Genomic DNA, 18,020 nt, shown 5'->3' with positions numbered 1-18,020 from the left:
AGAACAGTACAGCACAGCAAACAGGCCCTTTGGCCATGAGGTCAGTGCCAAGCATGATGCCAATCCAAACCAGTCCCATCTGCCTACATGTGGTCTGTATTCCTCCACCCCCTGCCTCTTCACGTGCCTGTCTAAATGCCTCTTAAATGTTGCTATTGCATCTGCTTCTATCACCTCCCCTGGCAGCATGTTGCAGGCACCTACCACCACTCTGTGGTTAAAAAAAACTTGCCTCGTAAACCTCCTTCAAATTCTCCCCCCCCCTCGCCTTAAACTTACGCCCTTTAGTATTTGACATTTCCATCCTGGGATAAAGGCTGTCTACCCTATCTATGTCTCTCATAATTTTATATACTTCGATCAGGTCTCCTCTTAGCCCCGATGCTCCAGACAAAACAACCCAAGTTTGTCCAACCTCTCCTTATAACTAATACTATCTAATCCAGCTAACATCCTGGTGAACCTCTTCTGCACCCTCTCCACAGTCTCCACAACCTTCCTGTAACATGGCAACCAGAACAGCACACATTGCTCCAGATGTGCATAACCTAACCTAAGTTTTATAAGCTGCAACATCGCTTCCTGACTCTTATATTCATTGCTCTGACTGATGAAGACAAGCATGCCATTTGCCTTCTTTATCACTCAATCTACTTGTGTTGCCACTTTCAGGCACCTATGGACTCGTAACTCAAGATCTCTCTGTACATTAGTGCTCCTAAGGGTCCACCAAAGTGCAACACCTCACACTTGTCCGGATTAAACTCCATCTGTTATTTCTCTGCCCACATTTCCAAGTGGTCTATATCCTGCTGAATCCTTTGACAACATTGCTCACCATCTATAATTCAGTTGATTTTTGTGTGATCTGCAAACTTACTAACCAGCCCATCTACATTTTCATTGACATTATTCATATATATCACAGACAACAGAGGTCCCAGCACTGATCCCTGTGGAACACCCCCCACAGTCAGAATGCTCTCCACCGCACATCTATATAAATTTGCAAGAGTCTTTGTGACATACCAAATCTCCTCAAACTCCTAATGGAGCCACTGGCGTGCCTTCATCGTGATTACATCAATGTGTTGGGCCCAGGACAGATCTTCAGAGATGTTGACACCTAGGAACTTGAAGCTGCTCACCCTTTCCATGGCTATATATAAAATGCCTTGTATGTATAAAATGCTTTGGGATTCCCTTTAATCTTAATTGCCAAGAAAATTTCATGGCCCCATGGAGGCCTCCTGATTCTCTATTTAAGTTCTCTCCTTTTTTATTCTTCAAAGGGCCTAAACCTTACATATGCTTCCTTTTCCTTTGTGACTGAAGTTGCAATATCTCTCGACATCCAGAATTCCCAAACCTTAACCATCCTTGTCTTTCTTCCTCACCGGAACGTGTTGGTCCTGAATTCTGACCAGCTGGCCTTTAAGTGACTCCCACATGTCAGATGTGGATTTATCCAATAATAACTGCTCCCAATCTACTCTCCCCAGATCCTGCCCAATACTGTTTTAATTAGCCTTTCCCCACTTTCCCCAGAGGCCCAGTCTTATCCTTATCCATAACTACCTGAAAACAGAGTTATAATCACTATTCCCAACATGTTCTCCCATTGAAACACTGATCACCAGGCCAGGCTCATTTCCCAATACAAGGTCTAGTATGGCTCCTTCTCTGGCTGTGAACTTTCAGGTCTTCCTGTGGGGCTGACACACGCAGGTGAGAGAAGCTGTGCATTTCCTATGGAACATTTCCGCCTCTCATATCATCAGATAGAAGGATGAATGAAGGACCCTCCAGCCTTCCCGGGTTTAGTCCCCTGTAGTCTGTTATTGTAGCTCATTAATCTTCAAACTCTAATACTTTCATCTTGTTCCTGATCGGGGGTGTCCCCTCCACAAAAAGTGGGATGTATCTAATCCAGCTAGTTACTGCCCGATCCCAGCAAAATGAGGGTTCTTACTCACTCACAAGTAATCTGCTTACTAGTGTCAGTTTTGGGTTTTCCCAGGACCAGCTAGCTCTAGACCTCATGGAGAAAAGAACTGAAATCCAGAGATGTGTGTGAAACACTGCCACAATGTTTGAGTTAGTGAGGAATCAAGGAGCGGTGGTAGAACTGGTCAGTAGGCATTAAGGGTAAAACAGTCCAAAGGTTGGAGTCATACCTCTCACAAAGGGAAATAAGTGCTGTTGTTGGAGGTTGCCTTAGGGGTTCCCCAGGGCACTCCTAAACCCAGGTTTCATCAAGACCTTGTTTCTATCATAAGGGAATGCTTTCTGATGATTATATAATGTTTAGTTCTATTCATAACTCCTCACCAAATGAAGCAGCCTATATCTATGCAGCAAGGTCTCAGTAACATTCAGGCATGGGCTAACAAGTGGCTACTGAGATCCAGGCTACTTAAGTTCTAGGCAATGGCCGTCTTCAAGAAGGGAGAGTACAACTGCCTACCCCTTTCATTCAGTAGAATAATTTAACATCTTGGGGGGTCAGAAACGTAACTGGACCAGCCACGTAAATACTTTGGCTACAAATGCAGGTCAGAGATTGGGTATCCTGCGGCAAGTGATACACCTCCTGACCCCCCCCCAAAGCCTCCCACAGTCTACATTACGTATAAGGAGCAAGATGGAAAACTCTTGGATGAGTGCAGTTCCAACAGTTCTCAAGAAGCTAATTGCCCTATAAGACCAAGCAGCCTGTGTGGTTGGCACTTACTCACCACTCTAAATGTTGATACCTTCCACCACCACTGCACTGTGTGCAGCTGGAGGGCTCAGGGCAGAGGAGACAGTGGGAGACCGTCCCCTTTGCCGGAGGGGTTGAAGACCAGAGGTCACAAGTATAAAATAAAGGGGAAGAGAACTAAGAGAGAAAAAACTTTTTTATGTGGTGTGTGGTTGGAATCTGGAAAGTACTTCCTGGAGATGTGGAAGCAGGTTCCATTTTGGTCTTCAAGAGGGAACTGGATAGAACAAATTTCTAAGGCTATGAGAAAGGGTCAATAGGTGGTAGGAAGCTGGTGCAGACATGATGGGCTGAATGGCCTCCTGTACTGTAGCCAGTCTATAATTCTATATACATAGTATGGTGCAGTTATTTGTCAAGACCAAACCGAGCACCTCCAAACCCATAACCAAGGAAGGCAAGTGCTTCAGGTGTACGTGACGCCAGCACCTGTAGGCTGCCCTTCAAATTGTACACCATTCTGACTTGGAAGTATACTGCCAAATCTGGGTGCAAGTCTTGGAACTCCCCAACTATACCACAAGCGTGCCTTCACCACAAGGACTACAGCAGTTCAAGAAGGTGTCTCACTACCTTTTAAGGATTGTCAATTAAGGAATGGCAGTGAATGCTGGCCTCTTGATGAAGAGCCAGTTCCCATAAGTAGTCACTTTTCCATGAGTGGAATCCACAGCTTTACTCACATTGCAGGGATTGTAATTATCTCCTCTCGTAGAGTATTGTTCTTACACATTTCTCTGTGTAAGATGATATATGAATATTTCATTTCAAGTCATAATGTTAAACTTAACCTAATAATTGATTTATAATAATTGAACTAGAATAGAATAGTTTACTTAATGCAATTCACAAATTTTTCCAAACCAAAATAAAATAGTTCAAATATTTTGTAGTTCTTTTCTATAGTCTTTGACTGAATCTCTGGAAATTACAGGGAGTATTGAATTTGTACAAAACTCTTCCTACCACCTACTTTTCATGGAAGGAAGGAACTGGAGACAATGGTAGCTCATCAGTTGTGTTTGCTGTTACCCTGATGACTTGTGAAGTCAGAAAACACTAGTCAAATGTCAGGCAATTGGGTTTTACACACTTCTAGCAAGTAGTTTTGTGAGCAGTTGTCTCCTGACCATTAGTGGAAGTTTTGCTTTTGACAAAAGTAGAAATTTTCATTAAAATGCATGACCTAAGCAATTCGTAACAAAAAAATGAATTTAAAATATGACTTGTTTGTGGACTACCACCTATTGGCATAACAAAGATGGCTGTCAGCTTGCAAAATTTTATAAATGTTGAGATTCACAAGGTCACAAGACAAGGGAGCAGAAGTAGGCCATTCGGCCCATCGAGTCTGCTCCATGAGCTAAGGAAAAGAAAAAAGAAAAAGAGGAAAGAAATGAGAAATGGAAAAAAAACTATTGCTATCTAGCCCCAGTTTCCGGCCTTATCCCCATATCCCTTGATACCTTGACTAATGAGATACCTATCTATCTCCTCCTTAAGCGCCTCCAATGATCTAGCCTTCACTGCTGTACGTGGCAAGGAATTCCATAATTTCACTACCCTCTGGCTAAAGAAATTTCTCCTCATCTCTGTTTTAAACCTGTACCCTGTAATTCTAAGATTGTGCCCTCTGGTCCTCGAAACAAGGGAAACAGCTTGGCCACATCTACTGTGTCCAGTCCTTCCAACATTCTAAACGTCTCTATGAGGTCCCCTCTCATTCTTCTGTACTCCAGTGAGTACAGTCCAAGAGCTGACAAACGCTCATCATACGTAAGCCCTTTCATTCCAGGAATCGTCCTTGTAAGTCTCCTCTGAACCCTCACCAACATCAGCATATCCTTCCTAAGATATGGGGCCCAAAACTGGACCCAGTATTCCAAATGAGGCCTCAGTAGTGCCCCATAGAGCCTCATCAACACTTCCCTACTTTTATACACTATACCTCTCGAAATGAATGCCAACATAGCATTCGCTTTCTTTACCACCGATCCGACCTGGTGGTTAACCTTTAGGGTATCCTGCATGACTACCCCCAAGTCCCTTTGTACTTCTGTACTTTGAATTTTCTCCCCTTCTAGATAATAATCTGCCCGTTTATTTCTTTTTCCAAAGTGTACAACTGCACATTTCTCAACATTGAATCTCATCTGCCATTTTCTTGTCCATTCTCCTAAACTATCTAGGTCTCTCTGCAACCTTCCTGTTTCTTCAATAATCCCTACTCCTCCACCTATCTTGGTGTCATCTGCAAACTTAGCCACAAAACAATTTACTCCATCATCCAAATCATTAATGTACAAAGTAAAAAGAAGCGGCCCCAACACCGACCCCTGCGGAACACCGCTAGTAACCGGTAGCCAACCAGAACAGGATCCTTTTATTCCCACCCTTTGCTTTCTGCCTACCAGCCAATGCTCCACCCATTCTGTTATCCTACCTGTAATTCCATGACCTCTCATCTTATTGATCAGCCTCTTGTGCGGCACCTTGTCGAAGGCCTTTTGAAAGTCTAAATACACAACATCCACAGCCTCTCCCTTATCCACCCTACCTGAGATTTCCTCAAAAAACTCCAAAAGGTTGGTCAGGCAGGATCTTCCCTTCATGAAACCATGCTGGCTTGGACCTATCTTGCCTTGCACCTCTAGGTATTCCATAACCTCATCCTTGAGGATCGATTTTAATAACTTTCCCACCACCGATGTCAGACTAATAGGTCTGTAATTTCCTTTATGCTGCCTCCCACCTTTCTTATACAGCGGAACTACATTTGCGACCGTCCAGTCCTCCGGAACCATGCTGGAGTCTATTGATACCTGGAAAATTATCACCAATGGCTCCGCTATCTCTAAAGCCACCTCCTTCAGAACCTGGGGATGTACCTCATCCGGTCTTGGAGACTTATCAGTCTTTAGTCCATTTAGTTTTCCTATCACCTTCTCTCTAGTAATCTTAACTGAACTCAGTTCCATTCCGTGAGACCCCTGACTATCCGGTATATTGCTGATGTCCTCCACAGTGAAGACCAATGCAAAATACTCATTTGATTCCTCTGCCATCTCTTTATCATCCATTATAATCTCTCCCGCACCGTTATCGATTGGTCCTATATCAACCCGTGTCTCTCTTTCACTCTTCATATAATTAAAAAAACTCAGTGTCCTTTCGAATGTTATCTGCCAACTTCCTTTCATAATTCATCTTTTCTTTCCTAACGACTTTCTTAGTTTCTTTCTGCAGGTTTTTAAAAGTTTCCCAGTCTTCTGTTTTCCCACTAATTCTTGCTTCCTTGTATGCCCTCCCTTTTGCTCTTATTTTAGCCTTAATCTTTTTCGTTATCCACATTTGTGCCTTTTTTCCATTCAAAACCTTTTTTTCTTGGAATATATCTATCCTGCATTTTGTTTATTTCTTGTAGAAATTCTATCCATTTCTGTTCTGCCCTCCCTCCAGCTGGCTTACTCTTCCAATCAATTTGGGCCAACTCCTCTCTCATGCCACTGTAATTTCCTTTGTTCGACTGAAATATCGATACACCAGTTATCAGCTTCTCCTTCTCAAATTTGAAACTGAACTCAATCATATTGTGATCACTAGATCCTAATGGTTCCTTTACCTTTAGTTCCCTAATCACCTCCGGTTCGTTACACAGCACCCAATCCAAAACAGCCGATCCCCTGGTGGGCTCATCAACAAGTTGCTCCAAAAAGCCGTTCCGTAGACATCCCACAAACTCACTCTCCTGAGATCCACTGCCTTGCTGGATTTCCCAGTCCACCTTCATGTTAAAATCCCCCATAATTATCTTAACGTTATCACTCTGGCATGCTTTTTCTATTTCTAACTGTAACTTATAGTCCACATCCTGACTGCTGTTAGGGGGCCTATATATAACTGCTATTATTGTCCTTTTACCCTTGCTATTTCCTAGCTCCACCCATAAAGATTCCACTTCTTCTGACCCAATGTCCTTCCTTTCTATTGATTTTATATCATTACTAACCATCAGGGCCACACCACCCCCTCTGCCTACCCGCCTATCCTTCCTATACACTGTGTACCCCTGGACATTCAGTTCCCAATCACATCCGTCATAAAGCCATGACTCGGTGATTGCCACAATGTTGTATTTAATAACCTGTAGTTGTGCCACAAGGTCATCCACTTTATTCCTAATGTAACGTGCATTTAAATATAGTATATTTAGGCCAGTATCTGCTACTGATTTTGTTGTACTTCTATTGTTCAGCAAATTATCCTGACTTTTCATCTGCCTGTCCTTCTTACCATCCTCACTGCACACTATCTTGGACTTGTTTCTATAAACCTCCTCCCTTACCGTAACATCTTGTATCCTAACGTCCTGGTTTGCATCCCCCTGCCAGATTAGTTTAAACCCTCCCCAACAGCTAAATGAAATATTCCCGCCAGGATATTGGACCCCTTGGAATTTAGGTGTAACCCATCCTTAGTGAATAGGTCATGCCTCCCCCAAAAAAGGTTCCAATGATCCAGAAATTTGAAGCCCTACCCCCTGCACCAGTCACTCAGCCACGCATTCACCTGCCAGAGCTTTCTATTCTTACTTCCATTAGCACGTGGCACAGGTAGTAATCCTGAAATTACCACCTTAGAGGTCCTACTCATCAACCTTCTTCCTAACTCCTTGTATTCCTCCTTCAGGACCTCTTCTCTTTTTCTACCTATGTCATTGGTACTTACATGTACCAAGACTTCTGGCTGATCACCCTCTCCCCTCAGAATATTCTGGACACGGTCCGTGACATCCTGTACCCTGGCACCAGGGAGGCAACACACCATCCGGGATTCATTGTCGGGTTCACAGAATCTCTTATCTGTTCCCCTCACTATAGAATCCCCAATAACCACTGCATTACTCCTTCCCTGCTGGACCACAGCACCAGGCACGGTACCAAAGTCTCAGTTGCTGTGATCTTCCTCTGTTGGGTCATCCTTTCCAACAGAATCTAAAATGAGATACCAATTTTCGAGGGGGACCACCACAGAGGTACTCTGTACAAACTCTTCATAACTTCTGTCTACTTCCTGCTCACTCTCCCTAATCAACCGAAGGTCATCGAGCAGCTGCTCCAGACTCTCAACATGTTCCTTGAGGAGCCGCATCTCGGTGCACTTTGTGCAGATGTAGTCATCGTGGAGGCTGGTAGTCTCCCAGGGTCCCCACATCTGGCACTCCAAACATAGGACCAACCCCAGATGCATACTGCTATAGCACTGTCCAATACTATACTACTGAGATAAATGAACCAGTGACTTACCCCTGCTCTATAAATCTCGCCTCTTACCCGGTCTCGCTGAAGCCTGTTGAGCCAAAGCCCAACCACTCTGCTCCCTCTCACTCCGCTGCCCGCTCCTATGCTGCCCGCTGGATACGGCAGTCTTCTTTTTAAATCGCCCGCACGCTTCCGAGTGACGAATGAATGACTTTGTACAAAGGACATTGGGCTTTCAATCACATAGCACATTTTTTAAACACAGATTGAATTGTGATGTAAAATTGGCCTTCTGGTTCTCGCACACAGAACTTTTGATGATTCTGTATGCATCATACCTGTGTCCAAACCAGCAGAGCACACAGTGATGCCAGCTGTCACACAACACACAATTAATTCTTACTTCCCTGCCTCTCATTCCTGTGGCCCCCTCACCCCTTCTCTTTTCCCTCCCCCACCCTCATGACCTGCCCATCTATTCCCCACCTCCTTCCCTTTATTCCATGGTCTACTGTCCTCTCCTACCAGATTCCCCCTTCTTCAGCCCTTTGCCTCTTCTACCTATCACCTCTCAGCTTCTCACATCACTCACTTTCATGCCCCCTCCCCCACCCACCTACCTTCCCCCTCTCACCTGGACTCACCTGTGCCCTGCCAGCCTGTGCTCCTCCCCCTGCCCCAACCTTCCTATTCTGGCTTCTGCCCTCTTCCTTTCCAGTCCTGATGAAGGGTCTCAACCTGAAAAGTTGACTGTATTTGCCTCCGTAGATGCTGCCTGACCTGCTGAGTTCCTCCAGCATTTTGCGTGTGTTGCTCCAGATTCCAGCATCTGCAGAATCTCTTGTGTCTCTGTAATGCTTACTGTGATCTTGACTCGTACATCACCACACAATATGGGTCACGCACAGAAATTCAGGTCTGAACAGCGAGACAAGCCCTGCATCTGCTCTTTTGATAAGCATTGCCATTTTTTCTGAGGTTAAGAGCAAGAGAATAGCTGGAGAAAGGATAGGTCCACTTCAAGGACACAGGAGGGATCTTATGGCTGGAGCCAGAGGAAGTGGTGAGGTCCTTGCTGCGTACTTTGCATCGGTATTCACCGAGGATGACGATCAGATTAGGGAGGGGTATGTCGATATTACAGAAGAGGCGTTGGGCGTGTTGAAGGACCTGATGGGATCTATCCCAGCATACTGAAAGAAGCAAGAGAGGAAATTGCTGGAGCCTTGACAGAGATCTTTGTATGGTCTTTAGTCACGGGTAAGGTCCTAGAAGATTGGAGAATCTCGTTTAAGAAGGGCAATGGGGACAAACCAGGAAATTATAGACCAGTGAGCCGTACATCAGTGGTTGGAAAATTATTGGAGAAGATTCTTAGGCACAGGATTTACTCACATTTGGAAAAGGATGGACTTATTAAGGATAGTCAGCATGGCTTTGTGTGGGGGTGGTCCTGTCTCACAAACGATTGTGTCTTTTGAGGAGATGATGAAGATGATTGATGAGGGGAGGGCAGTGGATATTGTCTATGTGGACTTCAGTAAAGGTCCCTCATGGTAGGCTGGTCACATGGGATTCATGATGAGTTGATAAACAGGATCCAAAATCGGCTTGGTCATAGAAGACGGAGGGCAGTGATGGAGGGGAGTTCTGTGACCAGTGGTGTTCCACAAGGACCTGTGCTGGCACCTCTGATGTTTGTAATATTTATTAGCGATTTGGATGAAAATGTAGTTGGGCTGATCAGTAAGTTTGCAGATGGCACAGAAATCGGTGGAGCTGTGGACAGCGAGGAAGGATGCCGCAGGATGTAGATCCACTGGAAACTTGGATGGAGAGATGGCAGATGGATTTTAATCCGGACAGCTGTGAGGTGATGATGCATTTTGTGGGGTTAAATGCAAGAGGAAAGTATACAGTAAATGACAGGACCCTCAGGAGCACTGATGTACAGAGGGATCTTGGGGTGCAAGTCCATAGCTCCCTGTAAGTGGCAACACAAGTAGACAGGGTGTATTGCATACTTGCCTTCATTGGTCGGGGCCCTGAGTATAAATGTCGGCAAGAAGTGTTGCAGCTGTGTAAAACCTTGGTTTGGCTGCACTTGGAGTATAGTGTGGATTCTGCTTCCCCCATTACAGGGAGGGACGTGGTGTCTTTGGAGAGGGTGCAGAAGAGATTCACCAGGATGGAAAGGTCAAATATTGGAGGGCATAGGTTTAAAGTGAGTGTTCCTTCTGCATAAGTTATTAGAGCCAGAAGCAAGTAAATCATCTGAACATTTTTATTCATTAAATCAGGGCCAAACTCATAGAATTGTTGACTAAGTCACCCTGGTGCCTCCCGTCAGTGCCCAGTGCCTGCCTGTACTTTGTCAATGCAACATTCACCTTAAGGCGCAGTAGAACTGGTAGACAGTTGCTTACTTGCAATGGAGGAGGCGGTAGACCGCTGTGCAGAGTGACCGTCAGCAGATTTGGGCCTTGAGAGCCTAGCTTCAGACTGCAGGATCCCACCTTGAACACCTGTGTGTTGGGCAACAGTGAGTGCACTCTCAGTGTGCCTGTGCTTACAGCTTGAATGTTGTCACCCTGAACGTTAGCAGACTCAGCTCCACAGGATTGGGGCATCAGCCCTGCTAGATGTTGTTTGAGAATAGATTGCTAAGTGCCATGACATTCTTGAAATCCTATCAGAGGTGGAACCAGACCCATGATGGCATCAGCCAGTTTCCATGGCACGAGTTTGACCTTCCCTCTGTGCTTCATTGTGATTGGATTAGAGAGTATGAGCTATAAGGGGAGGGTGGACAAACTTGGATTGTTTTTTCTGGAGTCTGGGAGTCTGAGGGGTGACCTGATAGAAGTATTTAAAATTATGAGAGGCACAGATGGAGTGGACAGTCAGAGTGTTTTTCCCAGGGTGGAAATGTCAAATATTAGAGGGCATAAGTTTAAGGTGAGAGCGGAAGGTTTAAAGGAGATTTATGAGGTAATTTTTTATTACACAGAGAGTAGTAAATGTCTGCAACGGGCTGCCGGGGGAGCAGATACAACAGTGGTGTGTAAGAGGGGGCAGGGAATGGAGGGATATGGACCAGGTGCAGGCAGATGGGATTAGTTTGGTCGGCACAGACAGGGTGGGCCGAAGGGCCTGCCATTGTGCTGCACTGTTCCATGTTCTATGAATGCTACCGTAGAGCTGTTCACCACTTCCATACCGGCAAGGATGGGCACCAGCCTTCAGTTTCCGCTCGAAGCTGATGCAGATTTAAAGACGGAGTCAGCAGTGCTTGTGCACGTCTCACGTAGGCTTTCAGGCGAGCCGGATAATGTGCCGGGCACCTCCATGTGCACGAGCTTCAGTACTTGTGTATATACTCAGCCACTATAGTCCATAGCTGAATGCTCAGGATCACTCTCCAGTACTCAGCTGCTCCTTCCTCTTGGCCGTGCTGCAGTCCACTTGTGTCTGACGACTCACTACGTGCAGAGTCCCTCTGCTGTCTGCTCAGTGCCCGGAGTGCTGAGTGTGAGTAGCTGATGCAGTGACAGTTTTCACTAGTGCCTCATCAGCAGGGCCTGTAAAGGTACTGGGTGAGAAAGCCCCGAGGTTAACGTGAAAGGGACAGAGGTGTTTACACTGTGGACGTGGCCGAGCTCTGGGAGGGGATGCCGATCCTCCACAGGGTGTGGGGGTATGGGATGGTGGAATGTTGGTACCTGGACTGGAAACCAATACAAAATACATTGTACTGTTGGAATGTGTGCTGTGAGGTACGTACTTGGGGCTAGACTGTCTGACTCATTGTAGCATCAGTGATCCAGACACAAGTTCAGCAAACAAAGTTCTCTTGTTTGACTGGGTTCATGTTGCAAATAATCCGGCATCTTTCTCTCTTCCATTAGGTATACGCCCATGCTGGAGCAGTACTTGCTGGGAAGATATACATAGCCTGTGGGAGAAGTGGCAGAAATTACTTGAAGGAGCTGCACTGTTACCACCCAGAGTCAAACCATTGGGAAGCAAAGGCTGATGCCCCAGTGGAACGAGCCTGGCATGGAATGGCTGCAGTCCAAGGCCAACTTTACCTTCTGGGTGGCAGTAACAATGCCAATGGATACAGGCAGGATGTGATGCAGGTGAGCCCTGAGCCAGTAGAGAAGGTTCTTCCATCTCAGGACAGCCAGTGGGGGAGATTTGATGCCTGGGACTTAACTTGGATATAAACACACTGTAAGTGCACATACCAGTGGAAGAAGGTTTCAGACCCCCTCTGGGGCTCATGGATAATAAAATGCCCCTTGTATATGAGGGTAGTCCTGCCTGTTGCTTCAGTTGGTTTGCCATTGGCAGCTGCCCTTCAGCTCTGCAATTCCTTCCCCAACCAGTCTTGCCTTTTCCTCTGTGATTAAAAGATAAAATATCTTTATTAGTCACATGTACATCGAAACACACAGTGAAATGCATCTTTTGCATCGAGTGTTCTGGGGGCAGCCCGCAAGTGTCGCCACACTTCTGGTGCCAACATAGCACGCCCACAACTTCCTAACCCCGTACATCTTTGGAATGTGGGAGGAAACCGGAGCACCCGGAGGAAACCCACGCAGACACGGGGAGAACGTACAAACTCCTTACAGACAGCAGCGGGAATTGAACCCGGGTCGCTGGTGCTGTAATAGCGTTACGCTAACCGCTACACTAGTCCTTTGGCCAAACACTGTCCCTAGCATCTGCCAACATGGCCCCTTTCGTTAAATACTGCCCCTGTGAAGTACCTCGGGATACCATGTGAAGGGGAAATGCAGCCAAGCCGCAAGTGGTTCAGAGCACTGGCCTGTAAGGTGCAATGCCGATAAAGGTGCATGCTTACTCTTACTCTGTGCCCATCGACTCAACCTTTCTCCTTTTTCTCTTTGTGTAGGTTTCCTGTTACAACGTTGAGCGGGACCAGTGGTCGACAGTGTCTGAAATGCCCTTTGGCCATGGGGAGCCAGGCATCGCCACCCTGGGTGACAAAATATACGTCCTGGGTGGGAGGTCACATGACCGGTACACACGCACGGACTATGTCCACATATACAACGTGACAGATCGATGCTGGGAGGAAGCCCCTGACATTGAATGTGCCAACTCGGGCATGTCCTGCTGTGTCCTTACTCTCCCGAGGAGGCTGGTGGAGGACCAGACAAATCCCATGCCACGAAAGCCAGCCCAGCGAGCTTGCCGCCGCCGTGCCTACATGCTTCCTGAAGTGGTTGGGCTTTCTGACTTTGAGGAGCTCAGTTCCAGCGAAGACTGAGCCTAGGTGAGGGAGCCCAGACTGTTAAACGCTCTGTCCCTATGGATGTTCACCATGCCCTTTTGTTTTTCCCTCTCTGCTCCTGAACGGTGTGGGTTGTCTTCACGCTTCGTAGACTTGCCTGCTGAGTGAGGTTAGTCTGCAGGCATACATATGCCCCTCTCCCTGCCTCACCCCCACCATTACCCTGTTGAAGCGGCCATTCCTCAGCAGCTAAGTCTGTTCAGCAAGAGCTGACAGAACGCAGGAGCACAGGGAGATCGTTGCATCTGAACCCGCTTCAGTCATCCTGCTGGTTTGCACATACTTCAGCAGGGATCGTGAATTCATCTCCTCTCCCAGCATGACTGCGGAAACTAATCGCCAGCTTCAAGACTCAGAATTCTAAATGCAGCCGAGGAATGCTCCCAGGACCACGTGCGTGGTTTTCAGCGCATCACTGAGGAGACGCACTGCATGGGTGGATTTAGGAAGTTCCGCTGCAGGCTAACCAACATTTTCCTCTGCATTGTCACCGCTCCCTTGTGCTTCCTTCCCACTCCCATTCGCTTATTCTGCTTTGGGTGGTACTTCTGAAGCATCTCCCTGCATTTTCAGCGTGTTGAAAGTAAAACTCATTCCATGCTCTCTTGTTATTGCCCCATGCCCCAAATTATGGAGTTCTTTCTCTTCTCCCCCTCCCCACCACCCACCCTCCCACAATTACAAAATCCCAAACTAGGTATCTCCATACTGACCGTGGCACAGCACTAGCACTTTTACCCCGAGTGATAAGCTGGTGGGTTCAAGTCCCACTCCAAAGAGTGCTCAGACTCCATGTACAGCACAAGAAGAATGTTGCAGCCAGAGAGGGCCATTTGCCCAGCTGGATCAAGGCTTGTCCTCGGGACAGGATGTACCATTCACCTTGCAGATAGACGGGAGTGATCCATGGCTACTTCCAGGAGCAGGGGAATCGCTCCCAGTGTTATGGGCCACGTTCTTGCTTGTAACTGGAAGTTTGCCCCTCGGTGCACTGAACACATACTGTGTGCAGCAATGACTTCCATTCTGACACCAAGTAAACGTCAGCCACTGTGAGGTGAGTTTGTGCGTGGGAATGCCTGGGCCACTTCCCCAGTGGTCACTGGTCGGGGAACGATCACCAGCACCCTTTGTGCATCAGGAATGTGCTAGAGAGACCAATCTCTAGGTGGTGATTTGGTGATGATCACATTGCTGTTTCTGGGAGCTTGCTGCATTTCACAGTGTATCTCACTGGCTGTACAGTGGTTTGGAGATTTTATTACATACGATATAAATGCAGGGTTTTTTATTTAATTGATTTTATTTTTTATACTCCACTCCTCTGAGGAGGGCTGCACTTTACACAATGGGCCATCATCTGGTTTTCCAATGAATTAGCAGTGGTGAGATTGGGGACCTGCACTTGGCAGTGTTTAACGGACCCAGTTCCCCTACCGTAGCCTCTAAACATGAGAGAACATTCTAACTGCCCTTGATGCTCACTTTCAAAGTTTATAGCCGTTGATGCAGAGTTAGCGTCACTTGCGTCTCCTCCTATGGCTCAGTGTCTCTTTGCCTTGTATCTGTGAAGTGCCTCGGGATGTGCTTCCGCAGTCAAGGTGTCATATAAATGCATATTACCAAGGTCTGTTGTATTTTACACTTAATTTATTGACATTAAACTGCTTCTGATCAGTGAGTGCACCACTCACACTCACTTCATTTTTAAAATTTGTACTGTCCATGAGTGACCCCAAGGTAGAAATCTTCAGCACCTCCTTGCAAACACAGCAGCTTTCCTGGATCTTTCAAGATTGGTAATGAATTTAATGTGCACCTCACCTTCATGGTGCTGCAAGCCAAGCCTGTGAAGCAACCAACAGGCTGTTCGCCAGTCAAAGTCTGGTGCATTCCTGCCAAGAAACAATTGATTGCATGAACATTAGAGATATTTGCCAAAATTCCTGATGCAGCGTCTCAACTGGATACGTCGACAATTCCTTTCACCTCCATAGACGCTGCTCGACCCGCTGAGTTCCTCCAGCAGATTGTTTGCAGCTGCAGTCTCGTGTCTGCTGGCCGATCCAGAGAAAGCATCATCAGTGAGAAAGGCTTGTATGAACCCAGGAAAAGTGCCTCAGGTCCGTGTATGTTTGAAATGCTGCATGTTATTTCCTTGGATAGAGTTTGTTAACATTTATCAAGGATTAACCTGGCAATGAGGTCTTGAAGATAACTGGAAGTTTGATCGAAATCATCAAATCATGACGCTTTTGCTGGGAGTTTACACTCCATCGTCCAGAGCATTGAAGTTTCATAAAATTAAAAACCGCACTCGTAATTAATTTCAAAGTGTAACCTTTCCGCTGCATGAAATCCAATAAAACTTTGTACGTTTGCGTAGATTTTCGATGTCTCACCTTGTGTGATCCTTACGCTGACTCTCAGGACAGCTGTGTACACAGTTCTAAACGTGCTTCAATTCCAAGAGCGGTGGGGATGGGAACTTGTGCATGGGTGGCAGGGACACATCCAACAGCAGGGCTGGGGAGTACCTCAGGGGCTTCACTCACAGATTAGCCGTAAACTGAAACCAGCAACTCCCTTGTGCTGCTGGGTCATAGACCACATGGATGGCCTGTCTCCCCCCACAGGTGAATGTAAAATATCCTGCTGCATTTTAAAGAACAGGAGACTTTCCCCTGAAGCCCAGACCAATATTTCTCTGTAACCATCGTTAGTTATTTTTCTTATTGCAGTTTGTGAGATATTGCTATGTTCTAATTAGCTGATGTATCACAACAGGTAAACCTATTTAGCTGTAAAGAACTTTGGGATATCTAGAATTCACAAGAGGTGCTGTATAAAGTTAGGTCTTTCCTTCAAAGCAGTGACAGTCTGCACACTGTTGCTTTTCTCCTGAGACTGCTGTGTTCATAGATCAGTAAACAGCTGAAGGTGATGATCATAAGTAGGGCTTTAACAGATCTGTGCCGTGCCTTGATGCTGCACAGTTCCTCAGTGTGGTCAGGTATCTCTGGTTTTTATCAAAACTCGATGTGCTGATGTGAAACTAAACCTGATCCGTTAGTGAGGAGGGCAGTTGGTTTGTGTACTGACCACTTCCTGATTCTGCATTGGATGCTTTGTAATATAATGTCCGCTTTGCACCCTGAAGGGAAGACCAGCTTTCCCAGAAGCACAGTTCTTGTATAGTGAGTAGATCAACCCCCTCCCCATTAACCCACTGATCGTTGCAACAGATAAGCACAAAACAGCTTGCATTTTGAAGACTGAGGTCAATCACTGAGTGCTGGTGCTGGGGCAGGGACATTGGTACTCAATCTGGAAATGACAGTATGGCCCAGCCCTGGGAGATTCTGACTTCTATTTCTCTTCTACTGTTTTTGTTGAGGTTTAACATAAGTCAGGAATCAGTGGTTCAGCAGTGAAGTCCTGGGAGCTCAGGAGGTGTTAAAACCACGTGGGGGTGGAGTCAATCACACTTCCTGCACCAAAGGCTGCAGAAGAAATTTGCCTGGGACGGAACGTTTCAGTTCTGAAGCGAGACGGGATGGGCTGGGTTTGTTTTCCTTGGAGCAGAGGAGGGACCCGATAGAGGTGTACAAAATGATGGGCATAGATGGGGAAAAGTTTCTTTCTACCCTATGGTAGAGATGTCAATAACCAGAGGCCTTAGATTTAGGGTAAGCAGTAGGAGGTTTTGAGGGGGACTATTTTCCCTGAGAAAGGGAGGGCAGGGGTTGGAGTCTGGAATGCACTGCCTTAGGCAGAGATTTAAGGAGTGATTCACCAAGGCAGAGAAGGTCGTAGACCAAGTGCTGGTAAATGGGATCAGTGTAGGTGGGTGGTTGGTACGGACAGGGTGGGCTGAAGGGCCTGTTTCTGTGCTGTATGACTGCATGACTTGAAGTGCTCTTTTCTTCAATGGGTAATGAACTCTGAACATGCTAGTTTTTTCCCCTCCATAGTTTACCCAAATGGTACAACTCATGTGGTTTACAAGCTATCCATGGAGGTGATCCACAGAAAACCAGCCTCCGAACTCGATAATTCTCCCCACTCAATCCACCTGATATCAGAAAAAAAACAGAAAGTGCCAGCAGTTTCTGCTAACTGGTGATTTTCTGGATCCTGTAGTCAGGAGCAAACTGGAATCGTGCAGTGGGAGAAGGGTAAATGAAGGAGTCACGCTGTGGGCCCCCGGGTAGCACAGTCGTCATAATGTGATACAACAGACGATCTGCTGGAGGAACTCAGCGGTTGAGCAGCCTCTGTGGGGGTTGGGGAATTGTCGACATTTCGGGTCCTGATGCAGGATCTTGACCCAAAACATTGACAGTTCCTCTCCCCCTCTCCACCCCCCCCCCACCACAGATGCTGCTCGACCTGCTGAGTTCCTCCAGCAGATCGTTTGTTACCCAAATTGCAGCGTCTTGTGGTCTCTTGTCATCATAATGTGATTGACCTTTACATTCAGTCTGAGAGAGAAGGACAAGTTCAAGATCAGCATGTTAAACAATACAACTACGACAGCAGGAGCAGGCCACTCCACCCATCAGCCCTGCTCCACTATAAGAAGATCATGGCTTATCTGGCCATAACCCCAGTTCCACATTCTTGTTTACTCCCAGTAACCTTTCACTCTTTGCCAAAGCATCTCTCC

The 18,020-nt window shown here is 46.4% G+C and overlaps 1 protein-coding gene across 3 annotated transcripts in view; it reads left to right on the top strand.

The window, feature by feature from the left end:
* The window catches only part of klhl22 (kelch-like family member 22), a 58,994-nt gene extending 43,256 nt beyond the window's left edge, over positions 1-15,738 (top strand). For all 3 annotated transcript variants that reach the window (XM_052032056.1, XM_052032058.1, XM_052032057.1), the window contains 2 exons: positions 11,934-12,167; positions 12,950-15,738. In XM_052032056.1, coding sequence (XP_051888016.1) covers positions 11,934-12,167; positions 12,950-13,327 — 612 coding nt within the window. In that variant the 3' untranslated portion in view covers positions 13,328-15,738. The remainder of the gene's footprint in view (positions 1-11,933; positions 12,168-12,949) is intronic.
* The last annotated feature ends 2,282 nt before the right edge of the window (positions 15,739-18,020 follow it).

The sequence above is a fragment of the Pristis pectinata genome, chromosome 17 (genome assembly GCF_009764475.1).
Source record: "Pristis pectinata isolate sPriPec2 chromosome 17, sPriPec2.1.pri, whole genome shotgun sequence".
Taxonomy (NCBI): domain Eukaryota; kingdom Metazoa; phylum Chordata; class Chondrichthyes; order Rhinopristiformes; family Pristidae; genus Pristis; species Pristis pectinata.
Note: the sequence above shows the minus strand (reverse complement) of the source record. Positions and strands in the feature narration are given on the sequence as shown.